Genomic DNA, 23,907 nt, shown 5'->3' with positions numbered 1-23,907 from the left:
CCCACATTATTATAAGTAAAGCAGACAAAGGGAATGCAACTGTAGTTATGAATTTAGCAGAATATGAAAGCAAAATGCACATACTTTGACAAGACCAGTCAACATACAAAATTATACATCGGGATTCCACCAACTCGCAAAAGAATAAAGTTTGCAAATTATTGAAAAAAAGTCACTTCCTGGCCAAAAGAAACAGTCAACAAACTCAAGCTTTTCCATGTTAAAACATCCAGAATATATGGAGCACCTAAAATTCACAAACAAGGTACACCCCCCACGCTCTATTGTGGATAGTATAAACAGTCCCACATACAAATTTCCTAAACATTTAGCTAAACTACTAGCCACCCTCACAATCAATTCTCCTTCCTTAGTTAAAAATTCTGTTCACCAAAAAAAATTTTAGAAACCATACCTTAAAAAGTTCAGATGTAATGATTAGTTTTGATATCACTTCACTATTCACGAATGTACCGTTAATTAAACCCTTGATTTACTAAAGTCACATTTTTCCCTAGATATATTTCAACTATTAAAATTCACAGTACACGTAGTTTATTTTACATGAAAAGGAAAGATATACAAATAACTAAATGGGATAGAAATAAGCCCTCCCCTTTCTACCCCTTCGCCAATTTCTACACAGAATGCTTGGAAAAACTAGCTATTAATACAGCCTCTCTCAAACCTGGTTTGGCTATGTTATGTTGATGATATGTTTGCTATTTGGCCACATGGACCAGACACATTGGATACATACTTAGCACATTTACATGAACTCAGCTGTGATTTGTTTCCAACGGCGATGCTCTCACTCAATTACATCACATCTTCTTTGCCAAAGGATATAATCCCCCATAGGATAGAAAAAATATTAAATGCTCCCCAGAAATTTCCCCCCACTCAATTGTCTACCACACAAGACTACAGAAAAACTGTTACCATCCCATACATTCAAGGCACATCTGAAAAGATATCTAGAGTGATTAATAAATATCAACCATGCACCATATTTAAACCGTATGTCAAATTGGCAACTCTCATCCATTCACCCAAGGACAAAATCTCTTCTTTATCGCATCCCGGAGTTTATGAAATGCTGTATTCTTGTGGTTGGACTTACTATGGACATACAGGAAGAACTGTGGACCTTAGTCTTAAATACATAAATAAAATACATCCGGCACTGTCATAGCAAGTCAGGTCTAGCAGACCATGCTTTGGATACCACTTCATACAGGAACAATTGGAAGAAAACAAAATTGCTACGCAGAAGTTGTTATAAGTCAGAGAGAGAGATTGTTTTTGGAATCATCAGAAGCTCTAAAACATACTCCAAACCTCAACTAGTATGGCTGTATAAATTTACCAAAAATCTGGGAGACATTTTAAGATCTAATTAATACCTTTTCATTTTTTATTTTATTTATTTTTCAACATAGATGGTGCATAATTAGGACCTTAGTCTTTGTGCTGTCTGTTATAATTGTTTAAACTAATCCCATTGTTATACCAGATTGTTGTTTCGCATACTGTGACAAACTATTTTCGTGCTCTGAAGATGCTGGATTGTCATCTGTGTTGTCATCAATACCGTGAAAATAAATTAACATGAACTACGAACACATAAGCCTTTCCACACAACTTCGGGAACTTTTGAAAATCAGACGGTAGCATGTTTCCATTCTCGGATACTAGGTGCCTTGTAATCAGTAATGACAGTAACACATCGTTTCAACTGACATTTGGACAATAATATGAAAGATAGATGCTGCATCTCATTTTTTATGCTAAACTGAGTATCAATTCCTCTAAAGGAATATGGAAAACTGACTAGAGCTTCTGCCCTAATGTCCAATCCTCACCTTCTTGTAATGAACCCTGTTAGGTATCTATCTGGATGATGAACAAATGAGGATAGGCTGGCAATTTGGAATTTAACTGACCAAATTGTATTCTTATTGGCTTAAACCAAAATATAAAATGATGGTACAACATGACAGAATTTCATGCTGGCTGGGGCATCGCCCAGTTAAACAAGGTCCCTATTATTTACACCAGGGAACCAGGGCAAACAGCAAAAAGTCAGCTACTGGAACAAATCCTGAAACACACTCCAACTCAACATCACCAGAGTTCAAGATCGGTACTATCAACATAAGAAGGCCTGAATGGCAAAGAAATGAAGCTAGCTGAAGAATCGGATAAGTACCAGATCGACATAATACGAATGACTGCAAAAAAAAAAAAAAAAAAAAAGACAAAATCTGGTGAGATTTTTCTGAACAATAAATACAAAATATTATACGTAGGCAATGACAATCAGGGAAAAGAAGGTGTAGCTATAGTATTGAACACAAAAGACGAGGCTAATTTCTTGAATGGCAAGCAATAACAATTAGAGTGATGTGGGCAAATATAAGAATGGGAAACTGGACAATGATACTTACTTGTGTCTATAGTCCCACAGAATGCAGTGATGGACTACCAAATAGGCAGATTAGGCACTGGCCTATTATATAGGTCCCCATGCTATTTGGGGGCAACGTGACAACGGATCAAAATAATATTGATTTGATCTTAAAAGAAAATTACAATCAACCTTCCTTAAATTGTTTCCAAAAGATAGAAAATATGAATCAACTCAAAGAAATGAAAAATTTACATTAATGTTATCCCACTAGAGCGCATGCACGATAAACCTTCGGAAATGAAGTTTTTTTATTAAAAAAATTTTTTTTTTTTTATTAAAATAAAAACTTCCTTACTTTTTGTTTAATAATATTAATAACTGTTAATGTTTGTTTTGTGTAATAAAATTGGTTTATTTTATTCATATGGAGTTGCCTCCCTTTTCTTCCCCGTCCCTATTGGAGCAAGTTGAGTCCCCTCATGGTGGGTTAAGTATTTATGGCTGTAGATCCACGTGTTCACGGGGCTAGTTTGCCTGCTTGCGGGATGAAAAACCCCAGATAAACTGGGGAGAAAAATCCTGCTGTCCATGCCCAAGACCGGCTAACTTGGATATGGCTGAGGAAGATCCTTAAGCTCCTCACGTCGGCGACAGGAATCAAACCCAGGACACTCCTTCCCCAGGCATATGGTTGCGAAGTGTAGCCACTAGGCTAACTGCACGGACAATTGGTTTATTAAAATTGTTGGTTGGTAAAATTAAAAACATATTAGGAGATAATTTGCGGGGGGGGGGGGGGGCTGAGATTTCGACTGCCTAGGGGCCTCCAAAGGGTTTAATTGGGCACTGACAGGATATACTAGTGGAGAAATTTTTTACAGCTGTACAGAAAGCAACTGACATAATGAAAAAGGAAAAGCTGGTTCTTCTTGGGGATCTAAATAGCAGAGTAGGAAATGATTGTCAGATATGCAAAAATATTTTAGGAAAATTTGTAGAAAAGAGCAAAGCTGATAATAATGCCAAATACCTGTTAAATTTCTGCTCAGGACATGGACTGGTTATTACTAACACAATGTTCCAACATAAAAATGTGAAAAAATTCTCATTGACTATGCTATTGTTGATAGTGATGTTTTCTCATTGGTGCAGGATACTAGTGATACAGATGATTTGAAATTGGAAGTGATCACCATTTATTCTTGAGCAGGATAAAATTCAATTTCATATTGAAAAGAATAATGTAAGAAAGTTTTAAAGTGAATAAAAGTTGAGCAGCTCTCAGATGTGAACTGTAGACTAAAATACACAAACATTATTTAAGAAAAAAAAAGGGTTTGAGAACAGGAACCAAACCTTGGAGATTCGGTATCAAATCCTGAAGAAAACATTGAATGATTCAGTCAGAGAGGCATATGGTGAGGTTGTCTGGAAAGATAGAAAAATGTCTTCAAGGATAAAAAAATCAGAACTCCATGGTGGACAGGAAGTTAAAGAGGCATTGAAGGAAAAGAAGAAAGCATATCATAAGTTCCTGATGAATAAGTCAGCTTGTGCTCTTAAAGAATATAGACAAAGGTAAGAAAGCTAAGCACTGTGTAAAACTAGCAAAACAAAAAGCATCTGAAGACTCTGGTAAGAACATAGAAAATAAATAAATATTCTGGAGGCTGTTCAAAAAAGCATGACATGAAAACTGGTGAATAAGATATCCTTGATGTATAGAGTAATTACTTAAAAAATTACTAAACGAAACAATCAGTGTCAGCTCAGTAGTGAAAAACACTCAACAGGCATGCAATCAAGAATACAAATCCATACTTGAAGTAGAGAAAGGCATCAAAAGCCTGAAATGTATAAAGGCAGTATGATTAGAAGATATTCGACCAGAAATGTTCAAGTATGGAGGTATAAATCTTACATTGGCTGCACTGCATAGTTCAGAAAGCCTGGACAGAGGGACAAATTCCAGATGATTGGAGTAGAGCTCTCATAGTACCCATACATCATCATCATCATCATCATGCGTATCAAGGATTTAGGCCAAGCATGGCCTGTTCGGCCTTAGAAGTCATTGTTGAATCGTTTATGAGGATGTCCTGGTTTTCTTTTTCCTAATGGCTTGTACTTTAAGGTTTGTTTTGGTAATCTTTCTGTTTTCATTCTTTGAACGTGTTCCATCCATTTATGTTCATATTTTTTTATTTTTTCTATTACTGGTTCTTGGTTTAATTCTTTCATAATTTCTTCATTTCTTTTGTGATCAAATAGGGTATACTTTGCAGTTGTTCTCATAAACTTCATTTCTGCCGTTGTTAATCTTTGTTTGTCTTTTTGTTTTATTGTCCAGATTTCGCTTCCATACATTAAGACTGGTAGGGCTAATGTATTGTATACTTTTAGTAAGGTTTGTTTTTGAACCAGGTTTGGTTTAAATATAGAGTTAATTACACCTGTTATTTTTAAATATTTTATAATTTTTACGTTTATATCTTTTCCATTTTCATATGTGATCGTACATCCTAGGTAGTTAAATGAATTCACCTGTTCTAAGATCTTGTTATCTATTACTATTAACTACTACTAAGTACCCATACATAAAAAGGGAAATAAAACTGAATGTAAGAATTGCAGAGGTATTTCCCTACTGAGTGTTCTTGGTAAGATTTATACTAGTATACTTGAGAAACAGTTGATGGATTGTGGAAGGGAAGCTAGTGGAAGAACAGGCTGGATTCAGATCAAATAGAGGTTATCAGGATCAGATTTTCACTTTAAAATAAATTGTTGAGAAATCACGGAAATATAACAAAGAACTGTATTGTAGACCTGCAAAAGGTATATGACAAGTTGCCAAGAGAAAAGCTATTCAAAATGCTACAGTTGTTGTATGGTATCAATGGAGCATTATATCAAGCAATACTTAGTCTTTATTTGAGTTGTAAGTCAGCAGTTGTTATTGAAGAATGTACAGGAAGATGGTTTTATGTTAAATCTGGTATCAGAGTATGTACATTTTCCCCCTCTGTTATTTATTATCTATATGAATCACATTATGAAGAGAAGCAGAATTAAACCTGATATCGAAATTGGATATGTTAATCTCAGCTCTACTTTATGCAGATGATGTTATACTTCTAAATAAATTCGGTACAAGTCTGCAAGTTTCCCTGACTACATTGAATAACTGTTGTAATAGATTTGGTATGAAGGTCAGCAATAACAAGGCAATGAAAATATGCAGAAGCATTGAAAATATCAACTGCATTATGAATGGAAAAAACTATAGAACAAGTACAACATTTCAGCTACTTAGGCACGATTTTTAGTGAAAATGGCAAATTAAATATGGAAATAGGCAACAGAATCAATAAAGCTGGTATGGTAGGAAGTCAATTGAATAAATTTATATGTACTAAGAGAGAAACACTAAATTAGCTGTATAAAAGACCCTATTCAAACCAATTTTGACTTATGGATCTGAAAAGCTGGGTTAGAAATAAAACACTTGACCAAAGACTAGAGACTAAAGATATGAGAGTCCTGAGATTAGAGGTGTGAACAGATGGCATCAGTGGGAATATCATATAAAAAATGAGGATATTATGAAAGAACTTAACATTGTTAGCATCCACAAATGTGTTGGCAGAGCTAATCTCAGGTGGTATGGTCACTTAAAACCAAATGGAAAAGGAAAGATTAGCAAAACAAGTGTTCTCTGCCAGGTTGGTAGGAAAAAGACTCAGAGAAAGATGAATGTATAGTTGGACTGACAGTAAAAAGTGCCTTAGAAGACAGAAATATAAGATCTGATAATGTTGGAATCTTGACAAGTAACAAACAGATTAATTTGGAGGAAAATTGCAGATTGGAAGTTAGTAATGATGTAAGTTTTTCATGTAATACTATATCTTGTACACCCCTTGAGGGTACATATCAGGAATTTGATGATGATGATGTTTCTTCTAGAAATGATGGTTGGGGAAGAGAAGCTACTTTTATTTTAATATGTATGACACCCATAGTGTGTTGTACATCGGTATTGTGGCTAGATTAAAGGTTAGATACTCCCAAAACACAGCTCTAGAAACTACACAAAAATGATTTTAACAGCCCCCTTTTGGCCTCCAATAAATGAATGGGATGGTGGTCTTCACACCAGTATGCTCCAGGGAAACAATTTGAACTAATAGCTAGTTGGAGAGTTGACGACATCCACTCAGCCAACCTGGCTGGCTTGAACTGGATGAAAGATTTGACTAAAAAAAAAGTCCTTTCAGTCAGTAAATGTAAAATCAGTAAAATCTGGTTCTCGATTGAGAGGATGTTTTCTTCTGTCAATCGAGAATTATGACAGCCACCACAAGGCTGTGCACACACACACACACACACATGTATAATAATAATATAAAACATAAAAAAAATAAAAGTAAATTCGTTTTTGTAACAGGCAATTTGTGTAAATTGGTGTAGCCATTTTCTTTATAATGACACTATTTTTCATATTTCATTTAAATAATTTTTATAATTTAATATGCCAATAATTAAAAACGACAAGCAAAACAGAATCAGTATCAAATTTACAAAACACTAAATAACACAAAAATTTCCATTCTGAGGACTAAGACATATGCAACTATCTTGCAATAAAAATAATGACGTCATAGAATAAAAATGGGAAGAATATGATTGCAAGATACTCCAGAGGATATAATTACAATGACAGGCCGGGGATAACTTCATAATGTATGTTATTTGATATCCAGACAGAGCATTATGAATTATTATTATTATATACCCTTATTGTGTGTATGTGATGTGTATACAAATATACATATATGGATCCACCTATGAAAGTCATGCAATTTTTAAGCCATCTCCTAATCTTTACACTTAAGACTGTAAACCATAAGTACAATACTATTATAACACTTCAAGGGATAAATGATTTAGGATCCCTACTCCTCTAAATATCAAATATTTTGGTCATTGCACTTCAGATCTCCAATAAGCACAGGTACAGTATTGCACTAAATATAGTTAAGCATTATTATATTTAAATAATATAAGATTATAAATAATTTTGCTATAATTTTATAAAAGGTGCCTGTGTATTCTTGTGGTATTGTCTATGATGCTAGATCATCAACAAGAAAGACTGTTATAGGTTCAATTCCAATTACCAACTAAAGATACTTTTATCTATGCATATTTTCAGCTGTTACAGCAAAAGCAATTAAGGCTATGAGACCAATATATTGCACCTGTAAATTGTATGTCTTTCCATCTGGTTTGAAAAATCCTGGCAGAAGAAAGTAGGGGACTTTTTTCAGACAACTCAAATTAACTACACAATACAAAATAAATGACCACAGAACTTGCACTATTTCACAACAGTTAATTAGAAACGTGAAATAGTGGCAATTGGTTACCATACTACTGTCACTCCTATAAGCTGCTGGTATAAAAATGAACTTGACTAATAATATTAAAGGATGAAGACCAGTGCCTGGTTTTCAAAAAGTTAGAGAAATAATTCTACATGCTCTCTAAGGGAATGAGGAGAGGATTTGATTTTTTTTTTTTTAATATAATAGAAGTGTGTGTGTTGTGTGAGGTTTGTTTGAGGCACCAACGTTCTATGCTATACTGCTGTGAGTACAGAAACAGTTATTAGAACAGCAATAAACTGAGAAATCTGTGCAAAGAAATATAAATGTAATTTTAAGAATGGGATGCAAACATTAAACTACACTTCTGATATCAAACAAAAACTAATAACAAATTTTCTCAAGTAGGCAATACTTTGAGTTACAATGCCAGCTGATGATTCCAACTATCACCTGTAAAACTCACGTTCCAATGTAAATGCTCAAATTTCCCAGCAGCATTCTCTATTGCAGTGCTTCCCAAACTTCTGGATGTCAGGGCTCCCTTTGCAAAAATTAAAATATTTCACGGCCCCCCTCGAAAAAAAATCGTAATAGAGAGATATATTATTATAATATTTATTGTATTTATATTCAATACAAAATATACACAGCGAATATTGCAAAAATCAAATGCATTACCGTTTGGTTCTGAAGACAATGCGGGCTGTTCTGGTAAAATATGAAATACTGTCCTTTTTTTGAGTCTGTTTCTGCTTCTTCTTCTGATTGTTCACGGGAATTTTTTTTAATTTTTTATCAGCCACTTCTGCATCTCAGGGTTAAATTTTTTAATGCAGAATAGATCAAATAATATCACCAATTACCGAAACTGGCACACCACAGACTGATAACATGAAATTAGTGAATATTACCTGAATAAGGGAATCCCCGGACCAGGAACATTTTTCTCTTTTGTGACTTTTCTCCCTTTACGGTAATTAATAAGGCAGGTTATTAAAACATGCATATGATTGGTGCAGTATTAACAAAAGATCACGCAACCGAAAGATAAAAGCATAGCTGACAATTGAGTTGAAATGCTAACTCTCTTCAACCAAATTCCATATGTGAAACTGCCATAACATTCATTATATATATATTACTTAGTTTTAACACTTTTACGAATTTTAACACATTCGGTTGAATTTTATTGCTGCCTTGGGAAATCGAACTCACACACGTCTAATTAATAACAATAGATTTTAGTTAGATACTGTGTTTGCCCATGCAACATATGGTTTTGTTTAAGTCTATATAGCATAGTTTCTGTATGAGGGGACATGTGATTCATTAATTAGTGTGTTTTTATCCCAGTTGTCTCTAATTGCACTATTTGTTGAGAAATATATTACACAGATCCTCATACCTTATTCATTGGCATAATAAAAGTACTTGTTTTTATTGCCTCTGCGGTATAGTGGTTGTTGGGGAGGGGTGTTGTTTACCACTGCAAGCGAGTTACTATCATACCTTTCATACATACTGTTCATACTTTATTCACTGGCATAATAAAAGTACTTGTTTTTATTGCCTCTGCAGTATAGTGGTTGTTAGAGAGGGGGTGTTGTTTACCACTGCAAGCGAGTTACTATCTCCCCACATGAACTTGTTTAAGCTTTTTTTCATGTGTGAAGTATATGCGAAACTTTTATTTTTCACTTGGTTAGAGTATAATAAATTTAGTTTAATTCTTTATCCAAGTGTGAGCAAACAAAATTTGCGCCTGAAATTATCTTCAGGACTGGGGTAAGGTGGTACAACACCAGGACAACTCGTTGCAAAGGTGGAGCAAGCTACCAACACTCCTGTCTCAGTATCACCTATAATGCAAAACACATCTCCTTGCGGATATGTCTAATGTTATGCATTAAGGGAAGGGCCACTACCCAGACTAGTTTCAACCTTTATTGAGGTCTCTTCAGTGGGAGCCAGGCCCAAGTTGAGATACCAGGCAGAAGCATTAGCAGGTCATCTCTACCTATAGGAGTTGCCAAATGGTGTGCCACCCTTTTTTTAATAAATTACTCTCGATTTAGAGAAAGATGTTAAAAGTTTATTTTTCATTAGACATATCTGCAAGGAGATGTGTTTTGCATTATAGGAGATACTGAGACAGGAGTGCTGGTATCTTGCTCCACCTTTGCAACGAGTTGTCCTGGTGTTGTACCACCTTACCCCAGTCCTGAAGATAATTTCAGGCACAAATTTTGTTTGCCCACACTTGGATAAAGGATTAAACTAAATTTATTATAGTCTAACACTGAGTGAAAAATAAACTACCAACATCTTTCTCTAAATCCAGAGTAATTTAATAAAAAGGTGGCACACCGTTTGGCAACTCCTATAGGTAGAGATGACCTGCTAATGCTTCTGCCTGGTATCTCAACTTGGGCCTGGCTCCCACTGAAGAGACCTCAATAAAGGTCGAAACTAGTCTGGGTAGTGGCCCTTCCCTTAATGCATAACATTAGGCATATCCGCAAGGAGATGTGTTTTGCATTATAGGAGATACTGAGACAGGAGTGTTGGTAGCTTGCTCCACCTTTGCAACGAGTTGCCCTGGTGTTGTACCACCTTACCCCAATCCTGAAGATAATTTCAGGTGCAAATTTTGTTTGCTCACACTTGGATAAAGGATTAAACTAAATTTATTATAGAATATCTGAACCTTTTTGCCGATATGTCCATCCTACAATGTTTGACTTTTTATCCATCAGGTGATGATTGTTTCATGGGTGACAATACCACTATCCATTGCACAACAATCATTCAGCAGTGGTTCAGCGAGCATGACAGCAACTTCCACCATCTTCTCTGGTTACCACAAAGCCTGGAATCTGAACCACATTGACAATGTTTGGGACATGTTAGAAAAACAGACAAAAGGGCAAAATCCTCTTTTGTCAAATCTCAGCTGGTTAAAGATTTGTATGGTGAATGCCTGGCATGTTATAAATGTAGATGCAATCCAACAACTTGTGGAATCTATGCCAAACTGCATATGTGCTCTAATTTGGGCCAAAGGAAGTCCAATATGGTACTAAATAAAAGTTTCAAATTCACTGGCCAATATCTGTACTTAATGCTCACACACAAAAATTATGTATTTTCAACTGAAATACATTGCTTCCTTATTCTGTGAAAGGCCAACATATCAAACTCATGGGAGGAGGAAGAAAAGTTAAGACAGAACTAAAAATCAGGTACATTAATCACATGCCACAGAGCATATCTCCCATAGTGTTTCATGTAATAAATTTTATATATCATTAATCTCTTTTCATAATTACATAAAATGGTATACATTCAACTTTCACTTAAACATCATTATATTATTGATCACTAACTCTCAAAGAATGTCATTACAGCTGAAAGACGAATTTTATTCTAAAATAATTTCACTACAAACCTTCCACCAAAACTATTCTTTTGGTTCCTGCAAATTGCCAAAACCTGAGAGCTTTCCTACTAACTATAATATAGTAACTGTTAAACAATGCAGCACAGGCTTACACTGCACCATGTCCTGCAGGTATGTTTTAAATATCCCAAATAGTATTTGTTTTATCAGATGATAACTATTTATGTCATGTTGTATATTCAAAAGAATGCACATTGCAGAACATTATGGTTCTGATAAGGAAAGATAGACTTTTACATTTAAAGCAATCTTACCTGAATAAGATTGAATTTTATGCTAGACACTGTGTCAACTCCCCAAGTAAAGGATCTCAATGGTTCTGATCTTGTTTCTTCCCAAAGATCTACCTTTTCTCCACAAGTGGCAAATAAGGGTTCATTTCTATGATGATCTGCTCCCATCAATGCAGTCTAAACAGGTAAGTTATACAAATTATTATTTTTTAAAAAAACATGAAACACACAAAATGTTAATCCCTCGGAGAAAGAGGGAAAAATGCTTTCTATGATTCAGTCACAGAGCCATCATCCATTTTCTTAATTTTATAAACAGACAATTTATATAATTTACCTAGACAAACAAGTAAGTACAAACAATGATAGATATTGAGCGTTAATGAACAATTCTCAACCCGCACAATAACTGATTACATAATGATAAAACATACAAAGCATGCTGATTTTTTGTTTTCTATTTTAATTAAACTGGGAGAGAGAACAAATAATACCATTTGTACACGTAGGTTTCTGTAGGCTAAGCAGTTCTGGAGGCAGTTTTCAGTACTGAGACCACATTGTAATATGAGAAGTTGATTAAAAATAAACAATTAAAACCCAACAAGTTTCATGTATTGTAAGACTTACATCATCAGTGGTATGGTACATAAAAGTTTTACACAACAAAAGTCTATTGACGATTAATTACACATATCAGATGTTTTTGATAACTTCACAACTGTTAAATAATTGTTGTTTCTGTACCCAGAAATGACAGTGGATCTACTTGTAAATCTTTTCCCACCAGACACTGTAGGACTATTCAAACACTGCATAGAAAACACTTTTTCATATTCCAAGACAAATATTGGGAACAAAAAAAAAAAAGAAGGCCTAGTCATGGGTACCCCCCCCCCATTTCTCCAGCCCTAGCCAACCTATTTACGGAAAATTTCAAAACTAATGCATTAAAAAATTATCAGAAAAAAACAAAAGTTTGGCTATGTTATACCAATGATATTTTCATCGTTTGGTTGGGAATGGCAGATGAGATGATTGCTTTCAAAGATTATCTGAACTTGCATCCCAATATAAAATTCACTATTGAACTAGAATAGTAAAAAATTACCTTTCCTTGATATCCTTGTTGAAGTAAACAAAGAGAAAAATAAAGGTTATCCTCTCTGTATAAAGAAAACCTACCACAAAGAGATTTTTAAATGCCGCTTCACTCCATCATCCATTGCAAAAGACAGGCATAATTAATGTTTACAAGAGAGGGCATATAATATATTAAGCACACCAATTAAAAGAAATGAAGAACTGCACTAACTGAAATAGAACCTCACACTTAATGGTTTTGAACCCATGAGAATTAGAAAAATTCTTAATACATCTGCTGCAACTCCCTTACTTAAACAAGATTTCAAGAATGCAATCACACTGCCTTATATCAAAAATGTCAGACAAAGTAGCTGGGTTGTTCTGCAAGTACAACATAAAAGTGGCTTTTTTACTTTTACAAAAAATATCAAGACTCCTACATCCACCAAAACCTCCACACATCACTCTATGAAAAAACCAGCATCTATGAGATTCCTTGCTCTTGTGGCATTTGTTATGTAGGCCAGACAGAAAAGTAGGAAGAGATCTGCATGTCTGAACACATAAAAAGACATTGAAAAAAGAAGAGAGCATAAATCAGGTCTGGAATTCCCCACAACCACTACTGGCCATCAAGTAATCTGGCAACAAAAATGTCATATTAATAATAACTGTTTCACAAGAAAATTTAAAGAAATCTAACAAATGCTTAGAATCTATACACAATGAAATAAAAATCAAGGCTTAATTTTACATTGAGTATGGTCTGCTTTCATCAAAAATTTAACTGCTATGGACCTAAGATATAGCACATGTGATACCACAGAATATGATAGAAACAACTTCCAATGTTCCAACATGCATACAGTAACGAATGTATCATTTGTATTCTGGTTTATCAATTATCTAACAGTTGTGAAGTTATCAAAAACATCTAATATGTGTAATTAATTGTTAATAGGCTTTTGTTGTGTAAAACGTTTATGTGCCATTACATAAAATAATATCATTCTGAGGTATGAGCAGCATTAGCTAATGAAACCAAAAAGAATACTATGTAGCCAGCAAAAAAAAAAAAAAAAAAAAAAAAAAAAAATGATTATGGAAGGATGACATTGATTAGAGAAAATGATATAAGGACAGCTGTTGCATGAGCAGTTCATAAAGGTCTTTCATTCTTGTGAATGTGACTTCATAGAGAGAGAGAGAGAGATTGAGAGTAGTTGATGATGGGGAGGAGAGATTGTGAGCAAGAGGTGCATGGGGAGTTCAGCAAACTTGATGTTAATAAGGCTGTGGGACTTGATAATATATCACCACGTATTCTGAAGGAATGTGCCAGGGAGTTGACATCTGCCTTGACATATTTTTTTAATACGAGTCTTGCACTGGGTCAAATTCCTAAGGAGTGGAATAAGGACAAGATTGTGTCACTTCATAAGGGAGGTGATAGAATTCAAGCATCAAATTATAGGCTTATTTGTGTGTCAGGTATTGTGGTTAAGTTGTTGGAGAAGCTTGTGAGAACTATGATCCAGAATTAGGTTAACAACAATGGTATTATCTTTCATGGACAGCATGGATTTGCTAAAGGGAGGTCATGTTTTAGTAATCTACTTACTTATTACAATAAGGTGACTGCTTCCTTGGACACTGGAGAGAGAGATGCACAGTAATATACTTAGATTTTGCAAAGGCTTTTGACAGATTACCGCATGATAAGTTGATAGTCATACTAGAGTGGATGGATTGGATATTAGATTAGTGCATTGAATCGGAGACTAGCTATCTGATAGGTATCAGCAAGTTGCGTATGGGGGAGCCATATCCCGGAAAAGGAAAGTCACTAGTGGTGTAACTCGGGGGGTCTGTTTTACGGCCATTATTGTTTAACTTGTATGTTAATGATATTGGCAAAGATTTGGATGGAGATATTCAGTTGTTTGCAGATGATATAAAGTTGTGATGAACTATGAAGAGTAGAGAAGATGTTGTGGCATTACAAGACTTGAATAAATTGAAATCCCTAGAAATTGTATAAAGAGGTGTGAGCAGGGGAGTGAGAAGCAGGTTTTCTGCATGAAAAGTTGTGAATGATTGGAATGCCTTGTTTGAGAGTGTGGTGTCTGCAGAGATTTGAGTGTGTTTAAGGTGTTGTATGATGAGCTGTGTGTGTTTGATAAAAGGACCTCCTAGATGAGTCTTTGACTCCATGGGTTCTTGGGTAATAATAATAATAAGATGAAGACAAGTACACATATTATTTCACTGTTATTCATCATCTATATGGATCTCCTTATGAAAGAAATGTAATATAAACCCGACATTAGCGTTGAAAATATTTAACTTGACTATTTACTTTATGCAGATGATAGTATACTCCTAAATAAATTCAGTACAAGTCTTCAAAACTAAATTGAAAAAATTCTGTAACAAATTTAGTATGAAAATGTGATAACAAAAGACTAAAAATAGGAATGACATGGAAATCAACTATACTCTTAGTGGACAACCTATAGAATAAGAAATGCACAAGTTTTAGTGAAGATGGCAAATTAAATTTGAGAAGCGAATCAGGTACAGAGAAAAGCTAGTTAAATTTATGTGAAATAATGAAATCAGACAAAACTAGTAGTGTACACAAGATAGTGTTTAATCTAATTTAAGGATCCGAGAGAGAGAGAGCTGATTAAGAAATAACATAACTGATCATAGGCTACACACCAAAGATATGAGTTCTGAGAAAGACTAGGTGTGTGAACAGATGGCATCAAAATGAAAGGAACCTGACATTGCTAGTATTCAAGAGTGTGAGCAGAGCTAACCCTAAGGCTATATAGTGCCACTTATATGATGCAATCCAGGCAGTAAATACCAAAACAGGTGTTTGATGCCAGGATCACGGGAAAATGACAAAGATCCAGGTGAGGTCATGCACTTAGTAGAGCCTTAGAAGAGAAGAATGTAAGATTCAACAATTGGGGAGGTGAAAAATAACAGACTAATTTAGAAGAAAATTATGATCCTTAAGGGCATAGCAAAAATTTGATGATGCATTTAATAATACTTTATGGAAAACAAAATTTTGGACATTTAACCAACTTAAGCTGAAGTTGTATTAGCTGATTAGTAAAATGCAACTAACGTGATTGTGTATTATATCTATCTACAGGCACTGTAGTTTTGTTTATAATGATAATCTCTTCGCACAAAAAATTTTAAATACATCACTGCGGAACTGTAGAAGAAGGCTATGGGCTAGATAATGCTGTATGAATGGAGGGGGGGGGGGGGAGGGAGCACAATCAACTACACACGATATTAGTTAATTTCGCCTTGGATGAAAATAAAGACTAGAAAATGCTGCTTGCAAATCTGATGAGATTCAAACAGTTTCTGAGTTTGAGAGTTTATTTCATTTTTGGAAAAAGACAGGTTCAAATACATTCTACAGTCAAGATGCTTGCTATAGTGAACCCCTAAGGATCAGATATAGTTCAGTGAAAGGTTTCGTATAGTCAATTCAGAAAATAAAATTTTCCCACCATTTCCTATATTTCATTAAAATGAAATATAGGAAATGATGGGAAAAGGAAGTGTTAAAAGATTCACAAGCAGCAAAAAGAAATGGGAGAGGAGGACTAACAAAAGATAGCACACAAGAAACAAAAAAATTGCAGGAAATCATACTACGATGACAAAACACAGTGTGATAGGAACCATGCATAAAGCACAGAAAATGATGTGAAAAAGCAGATGCAAACAAATAATGGGAGATATAAGAAAGAACTAGAAGAGCATGAAATTATAAAAATAAAATAATCCAAATCAATGTTAAAATTCTGAAAAGGTATATTATTTACTTAAATTAATGCCGCTTGCTGAAATTATCATAAGCAATACGTAGAGTCTGTACCGTTAAAAAAAGTAAATAAAAAATAACCTGGGAACTTAGTAGTAAATTAATCAACTTTATAATTGGTCATTTCAAAATACAACCAAGATGGGTGCACAAGTAAAGAATATTAGTCAACCAGAGAAGAGGAAAAGTGACTGCCACAGCTGATGTGAATATATCAGCGTCCTAACTGAACAGTGATCCAGTGATGTGCAGCTAGCATAGAAAGTTCCACTTTCTTGTAGAAACTATAAATTAAAGAAATATTGCACATTATATAATATTATAGGGTGCTTAAGGGTCAAAGCTGTATAACTGAGAGGAGACCTCCACATAGCCTTTAAAGGAATGCAGAGAACCAACCAGGGCTTCTGTCCTAATGTTCAATCCTCACCTTCTCGTGGTGCAGCCTGCTGGGTATCTACCTGGATACTGAACGAATGAGGATGGGCTGGCAATTTGGGATTTAGCTGACCAAACTGTATTCCTATTAGTAAACCAAAATACAAAATGATGGTACAACATGACAAAATTTCATGCCGGCTGGGACGTCGCCTGGTTAAACAATGCCCCCGTTGTTTTCGCCAGAGAACCAGGGCGAATAGTGAAAAGTCAGCTAATGGAAAAAATCTGAAAACACACCCCGACTCAACATCACCAGAGTTAAAGATTGGTACTATCAACATAAGAAGCCTGAATGGCAAAGAAATGGAGCTAGCGGAGGAATTAGATAAGTACCAGATCGACATAATAGGGGTGACTGAAACAAAAAAGACAAAATCTGGCGAGATCTTTCGGAACAATAAATACAAAATGTTATATTCAGGCAATGACAAACAAGGAAAAGAAGGAGTAGCCATAGTATTCAACACAAAATACGAGGCTCATCTTCTTGAATGGCAGGCAGTGTCAAGTAGAGTGATTTGGACAAATATCAGAATGGGGAACTGGACAACGAGACTTATTTGTGCCTATGGTCCCACAGAAGGTTCTACTAAGGTAGAAGTGAAGGAATTTTTTGAGGCTCTAGAGAAAGCTACTCACACGATGAAAAAGGAAAAGTTGGTCCTTGTTGGGATCTAAATAGCAGAGTAGGAAGTTATTGTCAGACATACAAAAATGTTTTGGGAAAATTTGGAGAAAAGAGCAAAGCTAATAATAATGGCAAATTCCTGTTGGATTTCTGCTCAGGACTTGGACTGGTTATTACTAACACCATGTTCCAACATAAAAATGTGCACAAATTCACATGGAGAGAATAGGCAAGGAATAAGAAAAGTCTCATTGACTATGTTATTGTTGATAGTGATGTTTCTCCCTGGTGCAGGATACCAGAGTGTACACAAGATTTGAAATTGGAAGTGATCACTATTTAGTCTTGAGAGGACAAAATTGAATTTCATATTGAAAAGAATAACGTGTAAGAAAGTTTTAAAGTGAATAAAAGTTGAGCAGCTCTTAGATGTGAACTGTAGACTAAAATACACAAAGATTATTGAAGGAAAAATGAAAGAGTTTGAGAACAGGAACCAAGCCTTGGAGATTCAGTGGCAAGCCTTGAAGAAAACCCTGATTGATTCACCTAGAGAGGCATGTGGTGAAGTTGTCTGCAAGGATAGAAAAATTAGAACTCCATAGTGGACACAGGAAGTTAAAGAGGCAGTGAAGGAAAAGAAGAAAGCATATCAAAAGTTTCTGGCAAATAAGTCAGCTTGTGTTCTTAGAGAATACATAGACAAATGTAAGAAAGCTAAACAGTGTGTAAAACTAGCTAAACAAAAGTCATGGGAGGACTTTGGCAAGATCATAGAAAATAAATATCAAGAAGGTGGTAAAATATTTTGGAGGTTGTTGAAGTTTAGGAATGGAGGAAAGAGTGCTGTAAAATGATAAAGGTGAAATGAAAACGGCAGAAAAAGATATCCTGGAAGTATGGAGTAATTACTTTGAAAATTTGCTAAATGAAACAAGTAGTGATGACAGCACAGTGATAAAAAACACTGACCAGGCATGCAGTCAGGAATACATATCCATACTTGAAGTAGAAAAAGCCATCAAAGGCTTGAAATGTGGAAAGGCAGCAGGAGTAGATGATATTCGACCAGAAATGCTGAAGTATGGTGGTATAAAAGTCTTACAGTGGCTGCACTGCATAGTTCAGAAGGCCTGGACAGAGGGACGAATTCTCAATGATTGGAGTAGAGCTCTCATAGTACCCGCATATAAAAAGGGAAATAAAACTGAATGTGAGAATTACTGAGGTATATCCCTTTTGAGTGTTCCTGGTAAGGTCTACTGGACAGCAAGAGGATGAACAGCATAACGACTCTTTCAAGTAGAGCAAAGTTAATCAATTCCACTAAGAATTTCTTGGATGGAAGCAGCAATAATTTTTGTATGAAACAAGCAACCTGACACACAACTTTATAAATATAATACAAAAATATACTACTGATATCCTCATCAAATAAGCGGTTAAAACAAACACATCCCACATAAACAAGTGTGATCCCATAAACATGAGCATCTCTTTAAAAGAAAGTTCTGAAGTACTTTGGTACTGCTCAAATCTCAACCTAAACATTGGGCTCTATGGGCCAAAAAATCTGGGAAATTATTAAGAACTACACTGTTTGATTATGTAAGTTACATATATGCATATGCTTCATTTTTTTTTTTTTTTAAATCACACACATATGCACACTTCAATTAATCCTAATAGCATTGGTTTTTACCTGGCTGTCTTGTGACTGCATACAATGAGATTCCATTCTCCATATACCTTCACATGGTTTAATTTTTTGATTTCTAACTGTATTACACAAATGATGATCCACGATACATGAATCAAAATATCTGTAGTTAATCTATCTTAATTAAATATTTTTCAACTGTATCTACGTGTCACTTATACAGGAAGATCCTTGTAATATTCCCATGATTTCTCAACCATGTGTTTTAAAGTGAAAATCTGATTTTGACAATCTCTATTTGACCTGAACTCAGCTTGTAATTTTCCAAGGTTCCTGTTCACAATTTTTCCTAACCCTTTCTGAAGCACACTTGCTTAAATGTCTTTTTATTGCTGATTTTCATGCCAAATTTGTTACAGCTGTTATTCAATTTGGTTAGTGAATCCTAGAGACTTGCATTAGATGTGTTTAAGAGTACATCATCTGCATAAAGTAAAAAGCTAAATTTGCCTCTTCAATTCTAATATCAGGCTTGATGTCACTTTCTTTCATAACGTGACCATACAGATGATAAATAAGAGTGGAGATAATGTGCATCCTTATCTTATCATTAATTTTACATCAAACCATCTTCTTTCAATTTTAATTGCTGAGTGGCAACTTAAATATAGGCTATGAATTGCTCTGTATAATGTTCCTTTGACCTCATATAATTGTAGTGCCTAAAAGCTTTTCTACGGGCACTATATCATATGCCTTTTCCAGATCAAAACACTTAAGTACAGATAATTGTTCTATTCCCACGATTTCTCAACCATTCATCTTAAAGTGAAAATCTGATCTTGACAACCTGTATTTGGTTTGAACCCAGCTTCTTGTTCTCCAAGTTTCTCTTCCACAATCTTTCTCAACCTCTTTTCAAGTATGCTTACATAAATCTTACCTAGAACTTGGTAGAGAAATTCCTCTGCAATTCTCACATTCACTTTTCTTCCCATTTTATAGATGGATACTATGAGAGCTCTACTCCAATCATTGGGAATTCTATCTTCTGAATTATGTAGTGTAACCACTGCATAACTTTATATCTCCATACTTGAGCATTTCTGGTCAAATATTATCTGCTCCAGCTGCCTTTCCACATTTCAAGTTTTCAGAGCTTTTTCTACCTCAAATATTGATATGTATTCCTCTCTGCATTCCTCTTAAAAATTTTCGAGGATGGTTCTCACTGTTTGGTTCATTTAACAGTCTTTTAAATTACTCCAGATATCTAGGATGCCCTTATCTTTAGTTTTCAGGTCACCTTTATCATCTTTGATTTACAGTACTCTTTCCTCCATTTTGAAGCTTCTTCAATATGGAGGAAAATGTTCTGGAGGCTTCTTCTTTGAAGCCTCCAGAACATTTTGTCACCTTCCTGATATTCATTTTCTACATTCTTACCAAATTCATGGGGATACTTGTAGAAAAATGTACAAGAGCTTAGTTCTCTTACATTTTTCTCTGTATTCTTTTAGGGCATCAGCCAAATTATTTGCTAGGAACTTTTGGTATGCTTTCATCTTTTCTAGAACTGTTTCTTTCTTTAACTTCTTGTGTCCACCACAGTGTTCTTATTTTTCTATCCTTGCAGAGAACTTCACCACATACTTCCCTAGCTGAATCAATGTCTTCTTCAGAGTTTGACACTGAGACTCCAAGGTTTGGATCTTGTTTTCAATTTGTTTCATTTTTTCTTCAATAATGTTTGTATAGTCGAGTCTACAAGTTACTTGTAAAAGCTGCTTAACTTTAATTCTTTTTAAAACTTTCTTACATACTGCTCGTTTCAATGTGATATCCATTTTTATCTTGCTTAGTACTAAGTAATGGTCACTTCCAATTTCATATCCTCTGTACACACTTGTATCTGAATGAGCACGAAGTTCTTACTATCAAGAATGGGATATTGGAAGTTTATTTTTCACTTGGTTAGACTATAATAAATTTAGTTTAATCTTTTATCCAAGTGTAAGCAAACAAAGTTTGCACCTGAAGTATCTTCAGGACTGAAGCAACTCGTAGTAAAGGTGGACCAAGCTCTCAGCACTCCTTGTCTCGGTATCTCCCATAATGCAAAGCACATCTCCTTGTGGACATGTATAATGCTATGCATTAATGGAAGAGCGAGCCACTACCCAGACCGTTTGACCATTATTGAGGTCTCATCAGTGGAAGCCAGACCCAGAAGTGGTGATACTAAGGCAGAAGAAATGGAGAGGTCATGTTTACTTATACGAGTTGCCAAAAGGTGTACCACCTTATTATTAAATACTTCAGGTGCAAACTTTGTTTGCTTACACTTGGATAAAGGATTAAACTAAATTTATTACAAAAATGGGATAGGTGATGAGGCTTTTCTCATTTCATCTCTCCGTGCGAACTTGTGCACATCTTCATGTTGAAACATGATGTTAGTAATGACTAGTTGATGTCCTGAGCAGAAGTCCAGTAAATACTTACCATTATTAAGTTAAGGGGGATAGTAAATCCCGTATTATTTTACAGCCGGGTACGAAACTCGGAGATCGAACTCTAAGAGTTTCATGCCAAAGAGCTATCGAGGAGTCCAAGCGTAAGTCATCACTTGGGTAGTACAACACTAGGGCAAGCTCCGTCACTATCCTTAATGTTTTCTCATAATGTAAAACGCAGCTCCTAGGAGATGTATTACTGTTTTACATTATGAGGAGAGGTCACTACCCAGACTGGTTTCGACCCTTATTGAGGTCTCATCAGTGAGTAGGTAGACCAGGAATATAAGGTTTAAGTGAACCGAACTTACATATACCCCTACTAACGAATTGCCAGACTGGTACCCATATATCATTATTACTACTATAAAGAGCCAAGAGGCTATTTTTCCAGCAACATAAATTAAGTTAAGGGGGATAGTAAATCCCGTATTATTTTACAGCCAGGTACAAAACTCGGAGATCGAAATCTAAAAGTTTCATGCCGAAGAGCTATCGGCGAGTCTGTAAGTCCGTGCGTAAGTCATCACTTGGGTAGTATAACACTAGGGCAACTCGGAGCAAAGGTGGAAAAAGCTCCGTCACTATCCTTAATATTTTCTCATAATGTAAAACGCAGCTCCTAGGAGATGTATTACTGTTTTACATTATGAGGAGAGGTTACTACCCAGACCGGTTCCGACCCTTATTGAGGTCTCATCAGTGAGTAGGTAGACCAGGAATATCAAGGTTTAAGTGAACCGAACTTACATATACCCCTACTAACGAATTGCCAGAATGGTACCCATATATCATTATTACTACTATAAAGAGCCAAGAGGCCATTTTTCTGGCGACATAAATTAAGTTAAGGGGGATAGTAAAACTTACCATTATTAATAGCTCTGCCTTTTCTCCAAATTTTCCCAAAATATTCCTATATGCCTGGTGGGACATATTCTACTATGCTGTTCAGATCTCCAACCACAACTTTTTCCATTTTCTTAATGTCAGCTGCCCGTCCTAATGAATAAAAATTCCTCCACTTCTTCCTCGGAAGAACCTTCTGTGGGACTAAAGGTACAAATAAGTTTCATTGTTCATGTTCCCATTTTGAGTTTGCTTACATTAATTTATTTCAAACTGCATTTCAATCATGAAGTTTATCTTCATGTTTGGTGTTGAATGCTATTGCTACTCCATTCTTTTCTTGATCAGTATTGTCTGAAAATAACATCCTATGCTTATTATTTAGTAACCTGTTTTTGTCTTCTTTGTCTCAGTATTGCCAATTATGTCCATGTGGTACTTTTCCAATTCTTCTGCAAGTTCAATTTCCTTTCCATTAATACTCCTTATACTGATTGTTCTTACCTTCAGTTCTTTTGATGTCGAATTTCTTCTTCTAGATGTTGAGTTGGAGCTTGTTCCAACAGCTGACTTTTCACTGTTTGCTCTGGTTCCCTGACGAAAACAGCAGGGACCTTGTTTACTTGGGTGATGCCCCAGCTGGCATAAAATCTTATCATGTTGTACCATCATATGAATTTGCACTTTAAGCCAATAGACAGTACAATTTGGTCAACTAAGTCCCAAATTGTCAGCCCATCTTTTCTTCATTACCCAGTAGATATCTACTAACAGGGCGCACGACATGAAGATGAGGATTGGACATTAGATCAGAAACCCCAGTTCGGTTCTTGCATTCCTGAAAGGCAATGAGGAGGTCTCCTATCAGTTATTTGGTTTTGATCCTTAAGCAACCCTTTGTAAAAAAAAAAAAAATTAAACTAATTATGCATGTTAAATATAATCTGACAGTTCAGCAGAAATGTGCTAACAGCAACTAAAGGTAGTTTTACCTCAGTAATATCCCAATTTATGATCTTTTTTTTAAAATTAAAATAATACAATATTAAATATGAAATTATAAGATGAGAAAAGAATCTAGGTTAACGCGTTCATTGCCAAGCTGAAAATTGGAATTGTGTGGTGGCCAAATTTTTTTTTAATCAATAGCGATGTACACGAGATAACGCGTGATCGGTCGACCGGTGAGAACTCGCGTGATTGGCAATGAACATCTTGATTCCTAGCTACTGTTCAAAATATTTCGTAACTGCCAGCTACTAATACAAACTCTGCAATGAGGTAGATGGTAGGTGGGTGGGATGATCAAACAAATATGCTAAAGCTGTGTTTGCGATATGCTCAAGAATTTACAGTTACAAAACTA

The 23,907-nt window shown here is 35.2% G+C and overlaps 1 protein-coding gene across 1 annotated transcript in view; it reads right to left on the bottom strand.

The window, feature by feature from the left end:
* The window catches only part of LOC150094648 (DDB1- and CUL4-associated factor 13), a 171,016-nt gene that overhangs the window by 106,221 nt on the left and 40,888 nt on the right, over positions 1 to 23,907 (bottom strand). Inside the window, exon 5 of the mRNA XM_090411696.1 lies at positions 11,521 to 11,676. Within this exon, the coding sequence (XP_090267822.1) occupies positions 11,521 to 11,676 (156 nt within the window). The remainder of the gene's footprint in view (positions 1 to 11,520; positions 11,677 to 23,907) is intronic.

This window comes from Typopeltis vanoorti, chromosome 21 (assembly GCF_054136105.1).
Source record: "Typopeltis vanoorti isolate ZY-2024b chromosome 21, IOZ_Tvanoo_1.0, whole genome shotgun sequence".
Lineage (NCBI taxonomy): Eukaryota > Metazoa > Arthropoda > Arachnida > Uropygi > Thelyphonidae > Typopeltis > Typopeltis vanoorti.
Note: the sequence above shows the minus strand (reverse complement) of the source record. Positions and strands in the feature narration are given on the sequence as shown.